We start from the raw sequence: 22,207 nt of genomic DNA, 5'->3' as shown, positions 1-22,207 counted from the left end.
GGATTTGGTTGCCAGTGGCTAAAAATAGATTCTGAAAGACGGTAAAGGGGAAAAACGAATCCCATCGAATAAACAGAATAAGGAAAGGGAATAAGATCCAGAGGAATAATAGATATAATGGAATGAAAATGACTAGATGGTGTTAGTTGTGATAAGAATAATTTAGATATTTGAAATAAGAGTGTCTGAGGAGGTATAGAAGGAATTCGTGATAAATATAGAGGAATATCAAAGGATACAGTTAGTTTGCATTAAAGGGTTTGTTATCGTTTATCGGCAGTGAATAGCCTAAACTTCGGTAACGAGTCGTCAATATTTTGTCATATTTTAAACAGTATACATTTGATTTGCAAACATTGGTTTTGTAGAGTAGACGGTAAAATAAAATCTAGAGAGAGAGAGAGAGAGAGAGAGAGAGAGAGAGAGAGAGAGAGAGAGAGAGAGAGAGAGAGAGAGAGAGAGAGAGAGAGAGAGAGAGGATAAATCCCCTCTCTCTCTCTCTCTCTTCTCTCTCTCTCTAGATTTTATTTTACCGTCTACTCTACAAAACCAATGTTTGCAAATCAAATGTATACTGTTTAAAATATGACAAAATATTGACGACTCGTTACCGAAGTTTAGGCTATTCACTGCCGATAAACGAACCCAGTCTACTCGTGAAAACCTTGAACGCCCAGAGGGAAAAATAAGGCTTTTAATATACTGTACTAAACAAAAATAATGCTTTAATATACCATCATTAACACTACCATTACAATTATCGTAAGGTTGGAGAAAAGATAAAGATTGCCGAGAACGTAACCACATTTCTGTTTACATTTTGTCAGCTGGACTCGCACAGTTAACAGTTGATTTCATTGTTGATGTGGAATTTTATCCTTAAATAGGCTATTCATTATGAAATTATGTTAATGAAATGTAATGTTGATATTGTTTTGTAACATTTATTATAAATCACCGTATTTAGGGCTACCAATATACTTAAAAAGACAATAGATTTGATACATTTTTGTAGTGCTTGACTCGCGAACTTTGAACAGCCTCGTAGATACAGGAAATTTAATTTTTTAAAACTATCGATCGCGTAATTGAGGAATCGCGTAATTAGAACACGTGTAATTTGGGACCCTACTGTACTTATTTAATAAAAGAAACACACTAGTAATTACTAGATGTAAATTGCATCCAATGGTGCTGAGGGGTTAATATGGGCACGCTCATTTTTTTTATTAAGACTCCAACCAGTTTCCAATTTGATATTTTAGATTTTTTGTAGAATGTTATGTGATATTGTCACGTAATTTTCATTATTCCATAGAATCTTCCCAACGTTGTTATGCTATTCCTTCAAAGAAGAGAGTTCAACAATACAGTACTCTCATTTTACTTAGTATGACTTTACTGTATGCATTTTGTGATCAATTATTTTTCCTCAATTTTTTGTGTATTTTGGGTTGTATCTTCATATTTGTTCAGGATTTTCAGGTAGGTTCAAGTTTGAGGCAAGTTTTGTAAAAAATTTATTGTCAACGCTATAATATCGGTTAAAAGTTGATCCTTACTGAAAAAAATCTTTTTGAGCATTGATTCCTCTTTTGGGTTTAGATAAAAAACTATAAGTTTAGCAGAGGTGAGAGGTAATGCCTGCTAACAAAATGCAAGTGAAGGGATCATAGCCTTAGGGTAGTATAATGGTACTGTATAATCGGCAGCCCTCCATCATCGGTGGGGGCGATGCAATAGGTAACAGACACCTATGAAGAGCAAGAAACTGCTTAAAATTGGATCCCTTAGACTAATGGACTGTTAGAAACTGCTTAAACACACACACACACACACACACTCACTCACTCACTCACTCACTCTCTTTCTTTTTTTTGAGCTACGTCTCATTCTGGTAAATTTGGACATAAGAAGGTGTAACTGGAAAAGGCATCAGATAGCCCTTCATAGTGGAGACAAGGCGTAGGACAAACAGAGGATCTTTATCTTTTAAGGAAGTTGCCCTTTTGGATAATTATAGGCTTAGATAAGGTATATACCAAGGTTTCTGCTAGAAGGATTCTTTGGAGTCTGGAAAAACCTCTAGTTTAATTTCCCCAGCATTTGTCAGTCAGAGGAACTATAATGGACTCAAAGGACCTGTCTTTCCTCTACCATTGGAACCTGTTGTAGCAACCTTGACCACGGGTGCTACGACAGATCTTGGCTACGGCCTCCCTATCCTTTTAGGTAGCAACGGAGGCATCAACAATAGAAGCCATAGCTATGGAAGCACTTCAGACGGCTTCCTGGTTGGACCACTGGTCAGGTGCAATTGGCTTCTTCGTCAACACAAAGGACTTGTCCGATCGGGACAAGAGGCAAACCATGAGGGATGTGGTCCTTTCTTGAGCAAGGGCCATAGAATTCCTCACTCATAAAGCTGTTGACAAGGGAGCAAACTTGGTCCATAAGAGGCGTGACTGTTTCTGCTAGATTTCCTAAAAGCATCGGCTGCTGGAAAAGGCACAACTTATGAAGTGCCTCAATAAAGGTACTGTCTCTTTCCTACGAAGGAAATAGAAGCGACAACCAAGAGGTCGAGGGAGGACTGTCGGGATTTGCCAACAGCAGTCATTCTCTGCAAGCAAAGAATGTGACATGAGTCGCTCACCCTGAATAAAAACCACAGATGACCAACCCTGGCCCCCCTCCGTCCATCATGAAGTGAGGGAAGAGTTGACTCTTTCGGGCTCATCTAAAGCTTCTCAGAGGGAGAGGGAAAGGTCGTTTACAATGACCGTAACGTTCAGTGGGAGGAGTTAGTGGTACCACGTAAAAGAAGAATGGACTGTGGATGTTATTTCTCTGGTGGATGTTGTCACAATACTACACCGATAGCTAATTCTTCTGCTATCATTGTTTTTCATTTTGTCAATATACAGTAGTGGTGTTTAGCAATATAATTTAATTTCTGGCCATAATTCTTCTGCAATCATTGTTTTTATTTTGTCTATAGTGGTGTTTGGCCTGGCCATATAATTTGATTTCTCGCCATGATTTTTCTGCTATCATTGTTTTTTATTTTGTCGATTTAGTGGTGTTTGGCCATATAATTTAATTTCTGGTCATAATTCTTCTATCATTGTTTTTATTTTGTCGATATAGTGGTGTTTGGCCATATGATTTAATTTCTGGCCATAATTCTTCTATCATTGTTTTTATTTTGTCGATATAGTGGTGTTTGGCTATATAATTTAATTTCTGGCCATAATTCTTCTATCATTGTTTTTATTTTGTCGATATAGTGGTGTTTGGCCATATAATTTGATTTCTGGCCATAAACTTCAAATATATTCTGTATGTATAGTTTATCCTGGATCATATTTTACAAATTACCACTTATCTTGATAATTAATTGAAATTCATTAGTGTTCTCCCTTATATCCCCCCTTTTAATGGTTTTATTTTTTATTCTAGATACCTTGTTGATATAGATTATAAAACAATATTAGCACTTCAAAATGATAGAGCTGGTAGAATGCTCTCCTATTGATGCCTGTTCATCTTATTGCAGGGAACTAAAGGCTGTTGAAACAAGTAGAGGGAAGTTCTATTTTTTGTTAATGTTGAATTTCTAACTTTTTAACGACATGCACATTAATCACCTATGACTTTTTTATCTTTACAGGTAAATTATGTGAACCTTGTACTAGAGATGATTGCCGACAATGTTTATACTGTCTAGATATGATCAAGTATGGTGGACCAGGCGTAATGAAGCAGTCCTGCAAAATGAAGAAATGTACACAGGTAAGACTGAAGAAAGGTGATTGTTTAATGAAGAGAAATACACTTAATGAATCCTACCTGATGTTAATTACACTTTTCAACTTCGTAACATAAGAAAATGGAAAGTGTTCTCTCGCCCTCTCTCAAATAACCTACTCGCCTTTTATGTTATTGGTTCGGCAATACAATCTGTGTCACTATGGAAAACCATATTTGTGTGCGGATGCCTCAAATTTCATATCTATTGTCACAAACTGCTATGAATTTCATATTGTAGTGCATCATGATTTTAACTTTTGGAGTATTTTTAATGCCTTTTCATTAAGTAGATTGAAGAAACATTTAAAAGTAGGTCTTCTGCTGGTTTTAAAGTTTGTTACTTTTTGTAAATCTGGAATAACAATTGGAATTAAAGCATAGGTGCTTGAAATGTGCGGTATATTCTGTGAAGCTTTAGGTAGAAATACTCTTAAAATATACCTTGCATAACCATGAATAAGGATTAGAATCGCAAGTATTTCAGTTGGTGTTTCAGGCTAGATGTAAGGACTCCTACGTGTCTAATCTAGGGGTGTAAGGGGGCCGGGGTTTGAGTAATGTCTCGGGTAAGGAATGTTGCCACTGGCTAGAGAAAGTGGTTTGATTCTAATATTGGTAACAAAAAGAGACAAAAGTATCTCTAACGCAATCAGGAATAAAGGCTAGAATCCCAAAGACTTTGTTGTTTGTCTTAAGAAAGGAGGGCTAGTATCAATGAGGGGAGGAGATTTTTTAGTAATATTTTCTGAGTGTGAACTGTGATATACAACCATGTGCTGTACTCATTTTTACAATATGAGTGATTTTAACTTCCATATGGTGTATATTTGTAAATGACGTATCCGGCATGACAGTCAGTATCACAGGGCATATTTTGACGTCTAGCAACGTCATCGTAGCGAAGGGGTTGACAGCCAGGCGAATGGTATAGTTATGATTGTCGATTATCAATATCAACAGATCTCATAGTGTGTTGGAAAAGGGGTACTGGTAAAGGCATAATTAGTCAGGATGGTGGCCGAGTGGCTGATCGTGAAAAGTTGTTGGGAGAGGGACTGTTCTCGTAATTACAGTGTACCAGATGAAGTTGTGTTAAGAGACACTTAGTTATAAATATACATTTAAAAGATTTCTGATGCCATAAATGTATTGAAAGAGTTAAACAGGGAAAAGGGGGAAAATTAGTAGTTTAGTGATAGATGGGTAGGTGTCAATTATATTACTTTGATCTGTACCATTGAGACTAATTTTGTTATTTGGTAATTTTCAGCCAATGCTTCCTGCTGCTGCCGTTTGTTATGAATGTGAATTGGATGGCTGGGGAAGGACGGTGACAGTTGCGATACAAAAACCCCTTCCTAATGTTCCCAACAGCCTATTTGAATGCTGTGTGTGCTATAAAGTATCTCATCTTTCCTGTCTATCAAATAAGGTAAATTTTCACAGGTGGACATATTTTTGTAACTACATGATTTGTAACTTTATATTGGTACTTTATATTTTGAATATTCATGTAAATTGCTTATTATAGATGTCATTATTCTCTTTTGTATCTACTTCATGATTTAAAGTCTTGGTTTTTGGTACTCATTATTTTGAATATTCGTGTGAATTGCTTATTAGAGATGTCCTTATTCTCTTATTTACAGTTTGAAAATGTGGATGGTATTGTAAATGAAGATTTACCAAACAGCTGGGAATGTCCAGAATGTGTAAAGGAAGGCTATAATAAAGATTATAAAGTAAGTAATAAACTTTGTTGTAAAGTTTTTAAATGATATGGTTAATTTCCAATTGTCATGCAGTATAGTGGTTGTGCTGTGACTTTCCTGTTAAAACTTTAAAGGCTAGACCAGGGAATCCAATACAACATGAAATAACAAAGAAATATTGTCCACCCCTGTTAGTGTCAGTGTATCAACATTAAAGGTTCTGCCTCAGTGTGTAGAATATATGAGATTAGTGAAAAACAAACCAGGACTTGTTTAAATTATAGTATTAGTATGGATTATTAACCTGGTCTGTAATTAACCGATGGTGTGACTGAATCTATGCTCTTGGGCAGCCAAAGCATTAACAGGGGTGAATTGGGATTTGAAAGTGGCCTGGGCTGCACTTCCTAAGGTGGCTTCAATGTTGACAGTTAAAGGTTACGGTTCAATGCGTAATCCATTTCCGAAGCCTATAGAATTAGACTTGACACCTTCCAGATATCATCAGTGATGTTTTCAAGCCTTTCATATTTAGAAACCCCTTGTAAATTGTTTTGATTATTGGAATTTAGCTGAGGTTTTCAATATTTGAGAGGTCTGTTATATAAATCATTGAATTAAAAAAAAGGGTTTAAAAGAACTCATGGCGAAGGCTCTTTTTTTTCAATTTTGTCTTTGACCAAAGCAATTAGCATACTACATAATGTGGGTTAAGCAATTTATCCTTTTAGTGATTGCGGTAGTTAATTATTTCAAGACAAAGAACCTGTTTTGTCATTTTGATATGACTTCTTCAGCAAATATAGAGGGCTCAGATTGAATGGATAGACCAATATTCCATACTGTATTCATTTTTGGGTGATGATTCTAATTTTTGTGTGGTTTGAAGTTTCCTACTTTCTTCTGCAAAACATACCAGTCCTTTCTCTAAATCAAGTGTGGTGTGAAAAGTGTCATCCTCATATTGACAGATTTGCCAAACTTCTTGATCAATGACCAGATCATCACCAATGGAGGGAATGTAGAATCAAATTTGGATCACTCCTGTAGCATGGCATCTGCTGTTCATCCCTGTAGATTTATAACAGGGTAACAATAAATCTCTAATCGTATTATTGAGAAAAAGGTGAATAAAATGATTATTGCCTTGCCCTAAGTCCTCCACATTCTTTAGTGAATAATTGATACAGCAGTTTGTTGGTCTGCTGTAATATTTAGACTTTTTGAAACAAAGTGCTGGAGAAGCATTATGTTCGTGGCTTCTATCTTGTTGTTGTTATTATTACAGTACTAGCTAAGCTACAACCCTAGTTGGAAAAGCAGGATGCTATAAGGCCAAACGCTCGAATAGTGGAAAATAACCCAGTGAGGAAATAAAATATAGAAGTATTGAAAGATTAAAATGAAATATTTTGAGAATAGTAAGAACATAGAAATAGATCTTTCATATAGAATCTATAAAAAGAGACATGTCAGCCTGATAAACATAAAAATATTTGCTGCAATTGAACTAATAAAGTTCCACCAATTCAACTTCCTGATTAGGAAGATCATTCCACAACTTGGTCACAGCTGGAATGAAATTTATAGAATACTGTGTATTATTGATCCTTAACCCTTAGGTGATCCAATGACGCGATAAAATATTTAATACCGTAGTTGATCTGATGTAGAGAATTGCTACGACGTACGTAGCTTATTTTTCTGGAAAATTCCCTGTAAGAATGCATTTCACTCGAGGAAAATGAAACACAATGGTTGAGGGACATGTGGAGCCTAAAAGATAATGGGTGGTAGCAGCGCATGCATGGCAGGCCTATGCTATTTCCAATGTGACGTATTTTTTCTCAAATTACTCTCGTAGAAAAATTTTTCTAGGTGGCTTGCTACATATGTCAATAACTGCAATATACTGTACATGTCTCATACATGATTCAAAAGACCATTCTTCTATACATAAAATATCATAAAATACAAAATTGCAAAACTTACTCCTATCTAACAGTAAATTGCTCAATATTTTTCCAACTATATATTATTTATTGATTTTATTGGAAAATGAATCGTCTTTACAATGATCTCTTAAATTTTTCCTTATCTGTATCTGTTACATCATAATAGTGAAAAACTTCAACATAATTAGGTCCTGAAATTTGAATATTTACTTCGAAAAAAATTTTTTTTTTACACCTCATTAATTCATATATTGGAAAGAAGTTGCATCCATGTGAAAAATCTACAATTTACACAATTTGCCTATGATTAAAAATCCTGAAACTTAATTACTATATTTTTCATGAATTTCTAAAAAAAAAAAAAAAATCCAATATTTAAAAAACTTGTCATTCAAAGTTTTTTTTATTTTTCAGCATTCCAGTTATGTTTTTTCTTTTTTACATTAGTACAAAGTTGAATCTTTTTCCAATATGATGCAAAAAACCAGAAGCTTCAATGTGTTATAGTTTGGACGTGCCGATTAAAAAGAAAAAAATAGTATAATTTTTCGGCTAAGGCCATATGCGCTGTACCTTACCCCGACTTTTGTAAGGGCATAAGCACCAAAGGGTTAAGATTGAGAAGGCATTACTATTAGAATTAAGTATTGTACATATATAGTAATACTGTACAAACATGCATGTACTGTCCGGGAAGATCTCAATGCAAAGGGTGGTCAGAGTTTTGAAAAATCTTATGCAACGTGCATAATAAACTAAGTGAACGATGGTGCCAGAGATTAATATCTAGATTAGAAATAGGAAATTTCATGTGCAAGCTGAAAAAGAGATTGTCCTTGTTCCATTTTCCTTACATAGACGAAAGCAGTACTGTAGTGTACAATATTGTTGTGCGAGTTCAGCACAGTTATTTTCCCTGTTATTAAATTCTCACAATGTCTCAGTAGTTTGAAAGGTTTAAAGGTCTTTTAAAAGTGAATGGCTAATCAGGGACAGGACAATGTACCTGAAGCCGCCGCCTCCATCAAAAGTAGGACAGGGAATGCGAGGTAGTGGTAGCTGATGACCTGTAACTTTTCTTTTAGTAGGCCATGAAATTTTCAACATTGTTTTGCCAACTCTTCCTTTTTACAGTTTTGTACATACATACATATACATATACCAAGGCACTTCCCCCAATTTTGGGGGGTAGCCGACATCAACAAAGAAACAAAACAAAAAGTTTTGTATTAGATGTTAAAGAATAGTTATTAGTTGTGTAGTTTTTGTTATAGAAGTTGTCTTATATATTATATTTATATTTAACAGTATTGTCTTATATATTATATTTATATTTAACAGTATGCAATGCTAGCAAAAAATAAAAACTTAGATTTTCATAATGTATATATTTTTTTGAAAAAAATTATATTCAATAATTTTTCAGCACAACAGAGTTCCAGGAAGTAGAGGGTCAGTAGCTGGAAGTGACACAGGAGAAGCGAAAACTCCCTCGATTTTGGTAAGTGAATGCATTTCCATATTGGTTATTTTACAAACTAATTTAATCCTAAAATGAAATAAGAGGGATCTGGTAATTTTTTATGCATGGCAAATTGAGATGTTTTAATGGTAGAGGAAAGCTGTATAGGGGTTGGAATGAGAAACGCTCCGCATTTATCAGCCATTTTAAGCCAAAATTATTGAAACATGAAACCATTAATCAGAACCATATAACGACTCCATCCATAGTTGATTAGGTCTGCAATGCACAGTACAATGTGTTCTATAGGCTTTCCTTCTTCCCATAGCTGCCTCCACTTTTTAGTCTACCTCCCTTTCAGTTTAAATTGTCCCATCTTGCTGTCCAACTTCTCAAATTTTTATCTAATCTAACGCATACAGTCTCTCCAGTCACACTCCTGATTAAAAAGTAAAATTAACCCACAGCACATACCAGACCTCTCTCCTTTAGCCTTACTATTATTCATTGTATGATGTAGCTGATGTTCACACATCTGTTGATATCCCAGGAAGTAGTTTTTATTTTTAGCCATTGTACTATTACTGTAATACATCATGTATATCTTTTGAGCCATTACCTTTTCTGTGTGGTGTTTTATAGGATAAAGTACTATATGTATAGTGAACTATTATCAGTATTTCTTATCCTTTTTCTTAATGGGGAAATGCCTTTGTGTTGAACGTGTAATGCCAACTTATGCAGACTATAGTTGGGAGTCTAATCATTAAGCTTAATAGGATCTTTTTATTCAAAATGTATAATTAAAGGACAGAAACTGATAACATATGCTTGGAATTTTGAAAATTCAGATAATTGTATATCTTACTTGGAGAATCTCTTTATTTCACATTTCAAATGTTTATTTGATTAAAAAAATTGTTTTATTGCTAAAAATTCAGTTTTTTATATTTACTCTTGAATTCCGTATAATTTTACCATTCTGGTTTTTTAAGGAAAAATTTTGTTCCTTATATATGGTATTTGTAAATAAGTTTGATGCATGTCTGTATAGTGTGTTCTGCTTATTTTTGTTTGCTCGTTTATATGTTTATAAATTTTATAGTATGATTATGAAAAAGCCATTAGCGTATAAATAATTGTATGTCAAAGCAATTTTCTTCATAAGAAATAATTAAGTATGACATACGACTGTTTGACTTTATTGCCTCTTTTTACACTGTGATGACGTCACAATTAAGTCGGAAATAGTACACTAATAGGAGAAATATTACCTTGGAAATCTTCTATGAAAATTAACTGATTTATCATGGGTTGTTAATTTCTTTTATTGATAATTTACACTATTTTTCAGTAATGTCTGTCGAGTTCATAACATATTCTGGTGAAATCGTATTACCGACGGAAAGTGAGCGGGCAATAGTGATTTTCTTTCATTAAACATCGAATAGAATTAGTATTCCCATTATCAAAATATCAAGTAGCGATGCAAACTATTTTGGGGGCTGTATTGATTGTTTTGAGTACTACTACGCGTAAATTAGACTATGCTAGTTTTATTTCATCTCTGGTAATAGATCAATACAGTAGTAATCTAATGAAAATAGACGTATAGGACAAATATTTTCTTAGAAATTGTTTGTTCTGGTTTAGATACAAACCCTCTGCTATTTATAGGGTATACTTTCGGCGCAGCTGAAAGACGAGCCATGATAATTTTAGTGAGGGAAAACTACCCCATACGATAGTTAGCGGGTGGGGGGTGGGGAAGACTGGCTACCCCCCTCACTCACACCTCTCAGCTGAGTAACCACTTTACTTTATGGTTCGGAGAGGACGGACATGCTGCCCTTCTCTCCCGCAAAGACTTGCCTTGATTTGTTTTCTGTTTTTGTTTTCATTTATCTTACATATATATGAGTGTATACATGTATAAATGGAAATATTGGTTTATATTGTTAGATACTTGTAACTTTAATTACCGTTGACAACATATCCGCCCTTCCCTGCGCTGATGGTCGGCAGGTTCTCAACACTGCCGTGTGTTTGCTTCATTACTGAATTAAATTGTATAACAGTTCAGCTCCCTTTTGAGGAATTATCTTACAAGGAAGGTGACTTATTCCCCGAATAGTGTATTTTGTGCAGCGGAGCATGAATTGTAATTTTTTCATAGGTAGCGGCGACGTAGAACACAAGGCCGATTGCTACGGCCGCCTTGTTGTTATCCTGCGCTCCATGTGGTAGCTCGTGAGCTGCCCACGTTACGAGGTAGAATTCGCTGTCAACCTTCAACTTGATGTTCGTCCTTCAAGGGGAACTTTTTCTCTCGTGAGAGAGAGAGATTGATTTATATTTTTTACGCCTTTGCTTTTTTCCCGTAGAGCTGGGAGAAAGCTTTACTTAGGCTATGTCCTCTTGCGGGAGGACTTCTCTCTCGTTCACCGAGAGAGATTTCTACGCCTACGCTTTTTTCCCATAGAGATGGGAGAATGCTTGCCTTAGGCGATGTCCTCCTTCAGGAGGACTTCTCTCTCGTTTGCGAGAGAGTTTCTTACGCCTACGCTTTTTTCCCTTAGAGCTGGGAGAAAGCTTGTCTTAGGCGATGTCCTTCTTCGGGAGGACTTCATTCTCGTTCGCGAGAGAGATATTATTAATCCTACGCTGTTTTCCCATAGAGATGGGAGAAAGCTTGTCTTTGGCGATGTCCTCCTTCGGGAGGACTTCCCCCTCATTCGCGAGAGATTTTTTACGCCTACACTTTATTCCCATAGAGCTGGGAGAAAGTTTGTCTTAGGCGATCTCCTTCGGGAGAACTTCCCTCTCGTTCACGAGAAATAACTTGTAGGAGTTGCTGATCCTCCAGGGGGCGGTGGCATAGCTTTCTCCGAAGCAGTTTACCCCTTCGGGGGAGGAAGGGGAACGAGTCTCGTTCTCGAGAGAAGACCGCCTCTGGGCATCGGCGGACCCCTGTTACGCTTATAGTTCTCCTTCAGGGGCGGAGCGAGAGCCTTATCTTAAGCGATATTCTCCTTCAGGAGAACAAACCTCTTATGCAGAGGTGTTATCTTGGAACCTGCTGGTTCTCCTTGATCCTTCGGGGTTTCGTTACGATCACCCTTTGGGCTGGCGTGATCGTGAGACTTCATGCTTTCGTCATGTTGATCCTGCGGGTTCTCTTGATAGTAAGAGTACTTCGGGACTCCGCTCGAAACCTTCGGGTTTCAGTTACGCTGAACCTTCGGGCTCTCATAACGATGGTAACGTTGAGACTTCGGGAACTTGTACCATCAATCACGCTGACCTTTCGGTGTCTTGTGACAGAGGAACTCGTTACACTGATCCTTCGGGGTCTCATAACATTAGTTACGCAGAACCCTTGGGCTCTCGTAGCTTTAGTCACTGACACTTCGGTGTTTTGTGACAGGGAAACTTCTGTTTCTCGTTACGCTGACCCTTCGGGGTCTCATAACATTAGTTACGCTGAACCCTTGGGCTCTCGTGACTTTAGTCACCGACACTTCGGTGTTTTGTTAACTTCGGTTTCTTGTTACGCTGACCCGAAGGGGTCTCGTAACATTAGTTAAGCAGAACCCTCGGGGTCTCGTAACTTTAGTCACTCCGACACTTGGTGTTTAGTGACAGGGAAACTTCGGTTTCTTGTTGCGCTGATCCTTCGGTGTCTCGCAACACAGGTTACGTTAGGCCTTTGGTCTCTCGTGCCCTTAGTCATGCTGATCCTTCGGGGTCTCGTGACAGAGAAACTTTCGTTTCTCGCTTGCGCTAATCCTTCGGGGTCTCACAACACAGTTCATGCTAAACCTTTGGGTTTTCAGGATCATAGCCATACAGTACTTATATGGCAGAGTTTGCGGACTCTCGTTGTGTTGATCGTTCGCGCTCACACAACACAGGCTATTGTGAACCTTCGGGTGAATGTAGTAGTGTGTACTCTCGCCACACTGAGAGGTCTAGCGCGCACGACCAAATTGGCGCGCACGACCGGATTGGCGTGCACGACCAAATTGGGGAGCACGGCCGATGTGGCCCGCACGACCAACCTTTTACGCACACGACTAACCTTTTGCGCACACGACTGGATTAGCGTGCACGATCCAATTGGCACGCATGACTGGAATGGCGCTCACGGCCGATCTGGCGCGCATGACCAATTTGGTCCGCACGGCCGATCTGGGGCGCACGACCATATTGGCGCGCACGATCGGATTGGTGCGCCAGAACAACTTGGAACGCACGAGCAACTAGGTGCATGCAATCAGTTGAAGTGCGCGAACAACTCTTATGACACTTTATCGAACTCTTGTTGCGCGGAGTGTTCACAAGTGCACAAGAGTTTTACTCTCATGACAGAGTTTGCGCAATCTCGTCCCGTGATTTGTCCGCGCGCCCCCATCGTCATCAAGAGTTGTACTCTTATGACAGGGATATGCCTACTGCCTAGGGGTTTCCGAATCTCTATAGGTGACTATGACACAGTTCCTTTGGGTCTTGGTCACGTAACACGATTCCTGAAAATTCCATCAGGAATCAGCGACAGAGTTCCTGCGGGTTCTCGGCACAATATCCCTTAAGGTTGTGAGAAAGGAATTCACAAATAGATTCTGAACCCCTAGGTTCTCATCCGAATCTCTCTTCTCTCTGTTTCCGCGATCCAGAGTTTTCTGAAAACTCTATGGTCGACCCCCCCTACGGGATGGGTCTTCCAAAGGTGTGACTTGATACGTCACTCTACTCTCCCAGCTGATTACTATATCAGCTAGTCTGGTTTCGTCAGCATTGATCCTTTTGTTTTCGAACGAACCACCGTCATCTTTCCTCCACCTTCCCACTTCGAGTGGTTTGGTTAGCAGACGGAAATGAGCGGGGAATGAAAAATTCTTTACATTCCAGTTCATTTCCCCTGACAGGCCTTGCCTGATTTAGACGGTAGTTTTCTCGCTAGCGAGAAAGCGTTCGATGGCAACCCCTTCGGGTAAGCGGTCGATGGCAATTATGTCTGGCCTACTTGAAGCAAACCCCCACATACGAGACTTCACCCTTTTTCGGGAGAATCGTTCCTGAGAAGATTTTACAAAACTTCAATGGATGCTGTTAAAACTTCATGAAGGCTGTAAGCCTTCCTGGTGCATGCGCTCTAGCCAAGACAAAACCGCGAGGTTATTGTCTTAAACTTGGTTCTACCGTTTGATGGAGGCATCCTCCCCCGTCATTGTACCCTGGGTATAACGACTTGCCTTTTTACACGATAGGCTTAAGAGGCTTTTTATTCTATCCTTACAGGGTTATTGCTTCGAACAATTAGTCCCGAAGGAACATTGTTAGCTGACGTTAAAAGAACGATAGCAACAGCGTGGGCATCTTTTCATTACGTTTACGAACGCTTCAAACCCTGCCCATAGGTAACCAGACATCCATATCTGTGTAATGACCACTGGCTAGCCCCTCACATAAAGAGGAGGGGGTAAACCAAAGGGGAAATGATCGCCTCTGTAACTGTATACAGTATTTTGTTTGAGAATGTGTTCGCTTTCATTCAGGAAAATATTAGTTTGTCAACGATCAAAATTCTTTCGGCAATAATGTTGCGATTCGTCGTACGTACATTATTCCCGCAACCGGTTTTGTTGCAAACGTTTCCTGGAGGCAGAGAATACGCATGAGCTAGCGCAAATGGACAAGTACATATATGCGTGCAAGCGATCTTTCTGCCAATAAGGGCTATATACATCTTCCAATTAGAACTCCGTTCTATTAAGTTGTATATTTATATCCTTTACTGAAACCAGGTTATTCAGTACATTACTTGGCTACTTTCCTGTAACCAGACATACGGCATTTACGTTCTGCCTCCTTAGAGGCATTTTTTCCTTTCCCCCGATCGGAAGTCATAGTCTCCTACAAAGGCTTTGGGCTGGAAACCTCTCATAAGCATATTTGTTCCCTAGTAGGGAACATTTAAAATAAATGCAATTTTACCGATCGGAGACGGAGATGTCTGAACATATTTTGTCCTAAGAAGGAGAAACCTCCGTTACAAACGTTTCTAACGTTCTCCAACTGAGTTCCGTACACGACTTTTAAGTCGAACTACGCATGTATGCTTGTCATGCGCACAGTTCGGTGTTACTACTCCGTAGTAGACTTATGCTCTTTACGCACCCAACAATAGATTGAAGATACGTCTCAATCCCTTCTTGGGTTTGGTTGAATGCGTTCGGTGATTACCGTACAGTCTCGTGTCCGGAAAGCGATCTCTATGGAGATTTACTATTATAACATAAGCTGCACTGATTAACTGGTTTACCATTTGGTATCGGTCTTATTCGGCCAACCACACTGTATTAGTGGCAGTTGGAGGGAGAACTGGCTGTTCCCCTTCATTGCAAGAACGTGAAATTAGTTACACGTCTCGACATCATCTCAAGACGTGTTTATTGCTATGCACCCCCCCTCACCGCTGGACAATCCGCGGATGATGAGTGGCAGACCAGAGCTTCTGCAAAGAGGCCTATCTTCTCGTCTTCCCTCTGGATCTGATGCTCTTTTTAATGCATCAAAAGAGAGAGAGAGGGGGGGGGAGCATATGCCACACCATTCCATCCTCGTCCGTTGGCCCGATTCAGAAAGGTACCAGCATTCACCTCTCTTAGAGAACCATCTAGCAGTACGAAGCCTCAGATGGACAGAGGACAACTAGTTGCCCCCATCTGCTCGCGTCATTCCTGGTACAGGAATGTGCTTGCAAAACCACCCAGATAGTAGGCTCCTAGTGTCTTGGAATCATCTTGTATCCAACTAAGTCTTAACTTTGTGGGGTCCCCGATTGTGGTTATGCTCTGATCTTCAGGCTCCCACTCTACCGTTCCTCAGGCCCTCAAACAAGATGTATTCCAAGATTGGTGGGGCGGCCAAGAGGTGTGCCTTGTTTTTTCCCCCCATTCGATCTGGTGAAAAAGTCCTCAGCCAAGTCAGGATAAGCAAGATCTTATCAATGACTCCAATAGCTTCGCTATGGCAACCAGCAGAATGGTTCCCGGACCTTCTACAGCTCCTGACGGAGTTCCAAGGGATCTTCCTCCATGGAACGATCTTTCAAGCAGCCACATGCTAACACTTTCCTAAGCCGTAGCTTTGCTTCGACTTCACGCCTGGGATGATCCTATACCTCCCCTCTCAGAGAGGCCTTTCGCAACAAGTTACGGAAAAGATGTCTAGGCACCTCAGACACTTTTCAGCGTCGGTCTTCCAGGCGAAGTGTTCGGTCCTTTGTGACTGATGTCGTGGAAGCAGAGGGTTTGTATCTACGTCGGAACAAATAACAAATTTGTAAGTAATTTGTATTAGTCCTATTATACAAACCTGGAGCTATTTTTACAAGTTGGCCCGCCATCCTGTCCCCCGAGAAGTCCTGCCATAAAGCAAAGTGGTTACTCAGCCGAGAGGTGTGAGTGAATGGGGTAGCCAGTCTACCCCACCCCCCACCCGGTAACTAGCGGATGGGGTAGTTATCCCTCACTAAAATTATCATGGCTCGTCTTTCAGCTGCGCCGAAAGTATACCCTATAAATAGCTCCAGGTTTGTATACTAGTAAAAATACAAATTACTTACAAATTTTTTATATTTACCTTTACATTATAAAACTGAAATACTTTTGCTTGGAAAGTTAGTATTTTCTTTCAATTCCTGCAAGTAAAAAGAAAAGTTGTTTATTTTTTGTAAGTCGTTCTTTGTCGTTCACGTTTCATGTCCAGTGAAGCCATATTCCTGGCGGGAGGCGCTGACAACCCGAGTGATTTCCTTTTGGCGTGTTACCGAGTAATCTTAATATCCTATCATCGAAACATCGAGCAATGATATAAAGTATTTGTGTCTTGTATCTGATGTTATGAGAATAGTACTACTTACCAAATTTAAGAGAATAGTACTACTTACCATAAATTTAAGAAAAAAAAAAAGTCTGATGGCATCATTTCTGGCAGAAGGCGAGTGGCAAATCAAGTGGTTTCCTTTCGGTGCGTCACTGAGTAATATTACTATTCCCGTAATCAAAATATCGAGTAATATAAAGAGCAGTACACTTATATAGCTTATGCATCTAACAATAAGCTTTAATTTTACTGTGTACACTAGTTTACTCTTACTTTTCTCTATTTAAATTTTAGGCAGCATTAATTATGAAATTAAGACACTAGTGTAACAACACAGTGTATTATGAAATGCTTAACACTGCAAATGTAATTTTTTAATGTTTTTTCTGTCCATTTTTTTTACTTAATATATTTTTATTTTTTTACATAATTTTTTCACACATTTGTCTTCAGGTTCATTAGCTTCACCTTCATTTTTCAAAGACCTCTTTTGAAGTCTATCCAAAGAGATTTGCCTCTGCATAATCTTTAACATATTGAAGAAATGCATAGGGAAATGTCATTGAATTGGGCAATTACTCTGTCAGTCTGGCCTTTTTGGGGTGTTTCTTTTCAATTAAGTCAGAGACTTTCTAAAAACAGCCTAACATTTCCATAGTTTTCAGCAATGTCATAACCTTCGCTGGCTCCTCCACCTCCTCACTCAGTTCCTGACTGAATTCAGGTCATCTGTCGTAAGCTCCTCTTTGTGCTATTCGACCACCTCATTTACATCACCCTCGTCAACTTGCAGCCTCTTAGAATTTCAAGGAAGACTATCTCATTGAATTCAGGCTCAAGTTCGAACTGTTTAAAATTTTGTATGGCAATGTAATTAGCCCACAACGTTTTCCAAGCAAAGTTCAAAATCCTGCAAGTCACGCCCTGCCATGCTAAATCCTTGATATTGAGATAGACTGCGATATAATGTTCTTTCCAGAACTCGTGAAGAGTGAGATTAGTTTTCTTATTGACGTTGAAAAACATTGTTTGAACAGAGGCTTCGTATACAACTTCTTGAAGGTGGAGATAACTTTTTGGTCCATAGGCTAGAGGATGGAGGTGGGTTTGGGGGTGATACAAGACCTTGATCAAATTAAAATAGCAGGGGATGAGCAGGAGTATTATCAAGAAGAAGTGGCATTTCCTTGGCAGATTACGATTCTCCAAATACTTTTTTACAACGGACAAATACAAGGTTAAACCATTCCCTAAAGAATTGACAAATTACCCAGGCCTTTGGATTTGCTCTCTACAGTACCTGTAGCTTCTCTTAATTTTGTTCACCTTGAAAACACTGGGATTTTCGGAATAGTAAATGAGCAGGGGTTTAATCTGGCAGTCACTACTTGCATTGGCACATATGCCAAAGTCAGGCAGTATTTCATTGGCTTAAGTCCTGGTTGTTTCTGCTCCTCTTCGGTGATGAAAGTCCTTCTGCGTATTTTTCCAGAAAAGACCTTTCTCATCGCATTTTGTTGCGATATTTACCCATCTTTGCTAAGAAGTTCCCCAACCGATTTGACAAGATATTCAGTGGCCTTCTATTGGCACTTATATCTTCTCCATGTCTAACCACTGAGTAAAACATCGTGCATTTTGTAAATTTATCAAACCAACCTCCACTAGCCTTGAACTCTTCTGTTTGTTGGGTGGAATTATCACCACACTCGCTTGCCTCATCTCCAATCCACGTAGATAGCCATGGCCTTCTCACAAATGATGCGCTCAGTTATGATATTTCCCGCAATCTCCTCTTTCTCCAATAATAGTAGTAACCTCTCCATCTCATCATAGAAAGAAGACCTAAGTTTCCTGTCCATTATCACCCTTACCTCTCAATTTTTTTCCAACCATGGTGATCAATTCACAGAAATTATATGCAGATGAGAATATGTGCTTGCTATTGTGTGAATTTGATATTTGTAGCGTATATATTTTTGGATTTGTGTAAAGGTGCTCGCCACCGGCTTGTAATTAACCAGTAAATATGATAAATATGTAGTTATCCCCAATGATGAGGAAAATTACTGCTAAAAGCCTCTTCTTAAACATTCTTAGGTGTATTAAATTGACCTCTTCAAAAGAAAACCAAAGCCTGATTTCTCAAAATACTGCAACTACTATTTTTTGTACAGGCCAATTTTTGTCATTCATACATGGAAAGATAAGGAACTGTATTGCCTAGAATCTGTATATTTTCTTGAAAAAAAAATGGAAAGAATGCTATACCTTGATAAAATAGTACATATGTAAAAATAAGAATGTTAAGAAATTTCTAAAGTACAAACTTTAGTGTATAAAAATCCTCTTACAAATTGTCTTTAAATGAAAAAGAAATTGGATCTAGAAACAAAAATGTTAGTATAAAAATCCTCTTACAAATTATCTTTAAATGAAAAAGAAATTGGATCTAGAAACAAAAATATTAGTATGAGTTACAAGTACAGTAACCCCAATATAACATTGATTAAATGGGGCTAAGTAACACACCTTGAAAGAATTATGAAAAATCTTATATAAAGTACTTATGGAACTAACTGTATTGTATATGGTGTCATAATCAGTCGGTGGACCATTTGTTAACGGAAGACTTGAGATCTGGGACACATCAAATGGCAAGTGTGTAGTAAATTTCTCCATGCAACCATTCCAATTTGGATACTTTCTTATTTAGTCATCTTCCAAGTAGCCTCAGGAGTTCTGTTATTATTACTGATACTTTAGTGGAATCTAGATTGATACTTGCTAAATCCCTGACTTATATACAGCAGTCCTCCTGCACTTTTGTGTTCAAATGCTTTAATGGGAACATGGTCAAATTATCCACCAGATGAAGCACGAGGTATCTTTTCTAATCTAGTGTAGATATTGGCAGATACAGATTAGGGTCATTTGGAGGAGTGACATACTGAATCCCTCCCATATTTTGGAAAATGTTGAATCCATCAGTGGTGCAGACGTTTACATCAGCATTGTCATATACAGACTGTGTATGTCAGTATGTCAGTCTGAAGATACCTGATTGGAAGATGATAATTTCTTAGTCATACTTTTGACTGAGGTGAACAGCAAGACCTACTGTTTGTAGAGTGTATATGAAAAGAGAGTGGTTCAGCTGCTATTAGGATTAAATGGTCTGGTTGTACAATTCCTACCACATTTTTTTTATTTTCTTAATTGTTTTCTAAAACAATAGTTTTATAAAGGCAATTGAGGGTATCTGGAATAAGTGACTCCAAGTCGATTAAGAAATTTTCTGGTGTTGAATATTGATCAGTTTCTTAGACCTGAGATCTTGTATATTTTCAGTGATTATTTTGGTGGCTGTATTTACAACCTAAAGCTACAAAGTGGCTCTTTCTGGTCATGACTATTGCATTTTTCATACCTAGCATCAGTCGGAATTTTGTTCCCTGTGTCATGGAAATGCACCACTGGTTTTCTGTTATTGTTCACAGAAATAGCAATGTCTCGTCCATAGCTTTTTGCCAGTTCAGATATTTTTTTATCAGTTGGTAGCTCATCCTCATATCACTCAAAAATCTTAAAGTAAATTGCCATTCCTCTTGATTTTTCTCCAGGTAGTTAAAAGCACGAGTCATTGCATCTAAAACTGTAAAAATTTTGGGACGACCACGTTTCTTACCAGAAGATGTGCATTAGAATTTTTTCATGCATGCTGAATGGTATCTTGCCTTAGCAGCAACTCAGTCAACTATATTACAAATGTGAGTACATACTGTTTTGCCTCGCTCATCATTTGTCATTTCGTGAGTTCTCACAATGTTCCTAAACATGAGGAGTCTCTTTACCATTCACAGATTCACAATTGCTTGACTATGTTTTGCCTAGATTTAAAAAATAAAATCCCTAAGATCCTTCCTTCCTTTTCTATTAAAAAGACAATCATAAAAAAATAAAAATCTGACGTCGTCTCAGATGTTATAGTTACTATAGAGGTTTTAGCACAACTTTCATAAACCCCTTCCTACGTTTTTCATACACTCACATTTCAGTCTTTAGAATGTTTTCAATTTTTCCACATATCAGTGTCTTTATAGTGTCTTGATACTTTACGCTTAACATGTTGAATCTCAACCTTGGAAAGCTGTCCATTACTAAGGAAGACTTTGGAATCACTGATCGGTTAAGGGGTGCGATTCTCGACTTTGCTTAGAATTTTGGAAATTTAGATTGTTTTTTTTTTTTTTGTCTTAGAGCAAATCTATATTTCATGTTTCAAATAGTTTTTCTAATGAAAAACTTTTGTTTTATGGCTAAAACATCCTTTTATATTTACACGAGCCCATCCTGTTTGTTACGCAACCTTATTCTGACCAGGGTACCTATTTATTTTGTTTTTCTTCAAGAATTTGAGGGAAAGGTATTTATGCTAGTCTCCCATGAACTGCAACAACTGCTTTTCTCTTGATTCCCTCATTTTCATCTTTTCTCTATGGTATTGTGGAGTTATATTCATATTTGTTTGTCTGTTCATTTAAATATTTACTGTATATACTCGTGTAACAGCTGATCTCGCGTATTGTGCGGCCCCTTAATTTTCGCCTAGAAAATATGAATTTATTATATATCTCGTGTATCATGCAAATTACTTTTTGATAAACTAAATTACAACAGACATAACATTTTTTTATTCCATCTTCTACTTTAATGGGTTAGAAAATTAAAAGAAAATGTTAAAAGTCTCGTTAGTAATGTAATCATTGCATAAATGCATACAGCCACAATAATAATAATAATAAAAAAAGTTTTTATTATGATCACTTTCGTTTGCATATCGAATTCGTACAATAGTAAGCAAAGTAGCATAAGACATAGTTTTACATTATATCCTTATTCACTTCGGAGAATAGATCAAGAAAATATACTTCCAAATATAAACTAACAAGCTGTAAATGAAGGCAAGAAAACAAACAACATTCATAACCGCTATTCTCTTTGGAATAGGGAAAAGCTGTGTCTGAAACTGGAGGAAACAAAAGGGAAATTTAATGGGAAGCTATGATTTTGCAAATCGCGTACAGTAATTAAATTTAAATGCCAAATCCAAATTTCAAAGATAAAGTTACAAGGTGTCTGAAAACAGAGAATATAGTTTTATTATAACATGATATAAATAATTTAGGCTTTATAATCCAACATTATAGGACAAAAAATCTAAATTATCGTACATCGGGTACATGAATGAAACTTCTGTTAACTTCTATATGCGATTTAACTCAACAGTAAATATAATAAGAGAGAAGTATTTTAAATAAAACTAATGAAATTAGTATGGTTTTTGTGAAATGATGGATCAAGTAATAATTGTT

The 22,207-nt window shown here is 37.7% G+C and overlaps 1 protein-coding gene across 2 annotated transcripts in view; it reads left to right on the top strand.

The window, feature by feature from the left end:
* LOC137655674 (lysine-specific demethylase 2A-like) overlaps positions 1–22,207 on the top strand; it is a 108,682-nt gene that overhangs the window by 38,577 nt on the left and 47,898 nt on the right. For both annotated transcript variants that reach the window (XM_068389628.1, XM_068389629.1), the window contains exons 11-14: positions 3,674–3,795; positions 5,084–5,245; positions 5,463–5,555; positions 8,907–8,981. In XM_068389628.1, the coding sequence (XP_068245729.1) occupies positions 3,674–3,795; positions 5,084–5,245; positions 5,463–5,555; positions 8,907–8,981 (452 nt within the window). The remainder of the gene's footprint in view (positions 1–3,673; positions 3,796–5,083; positions 5,246–5,462; positions 5,556–8,906; positions 8,982–22,207) is intronic.

Source organism: Palaemon carinicauda, chromosome 16 (genome assembly GCF_036898095.1).
Source record: "Palaemon carinicauda isolate YSFRI2023 chromosome 16, ASM3689809v2, whole genome shotgun sequence".
Classification (NCBI taxonomy): Eukaryota; Metazoa; Arthropoda; class Malacostraca; order Decapoda; family Palaemonidae; genus Palaemon; species Palaemon carinicauda.
The sequence above is the reverse complement of the archived record's forward strand: the minus strand, read 5'-3'. Positions and strand labels throughout refer to the sequence as shown.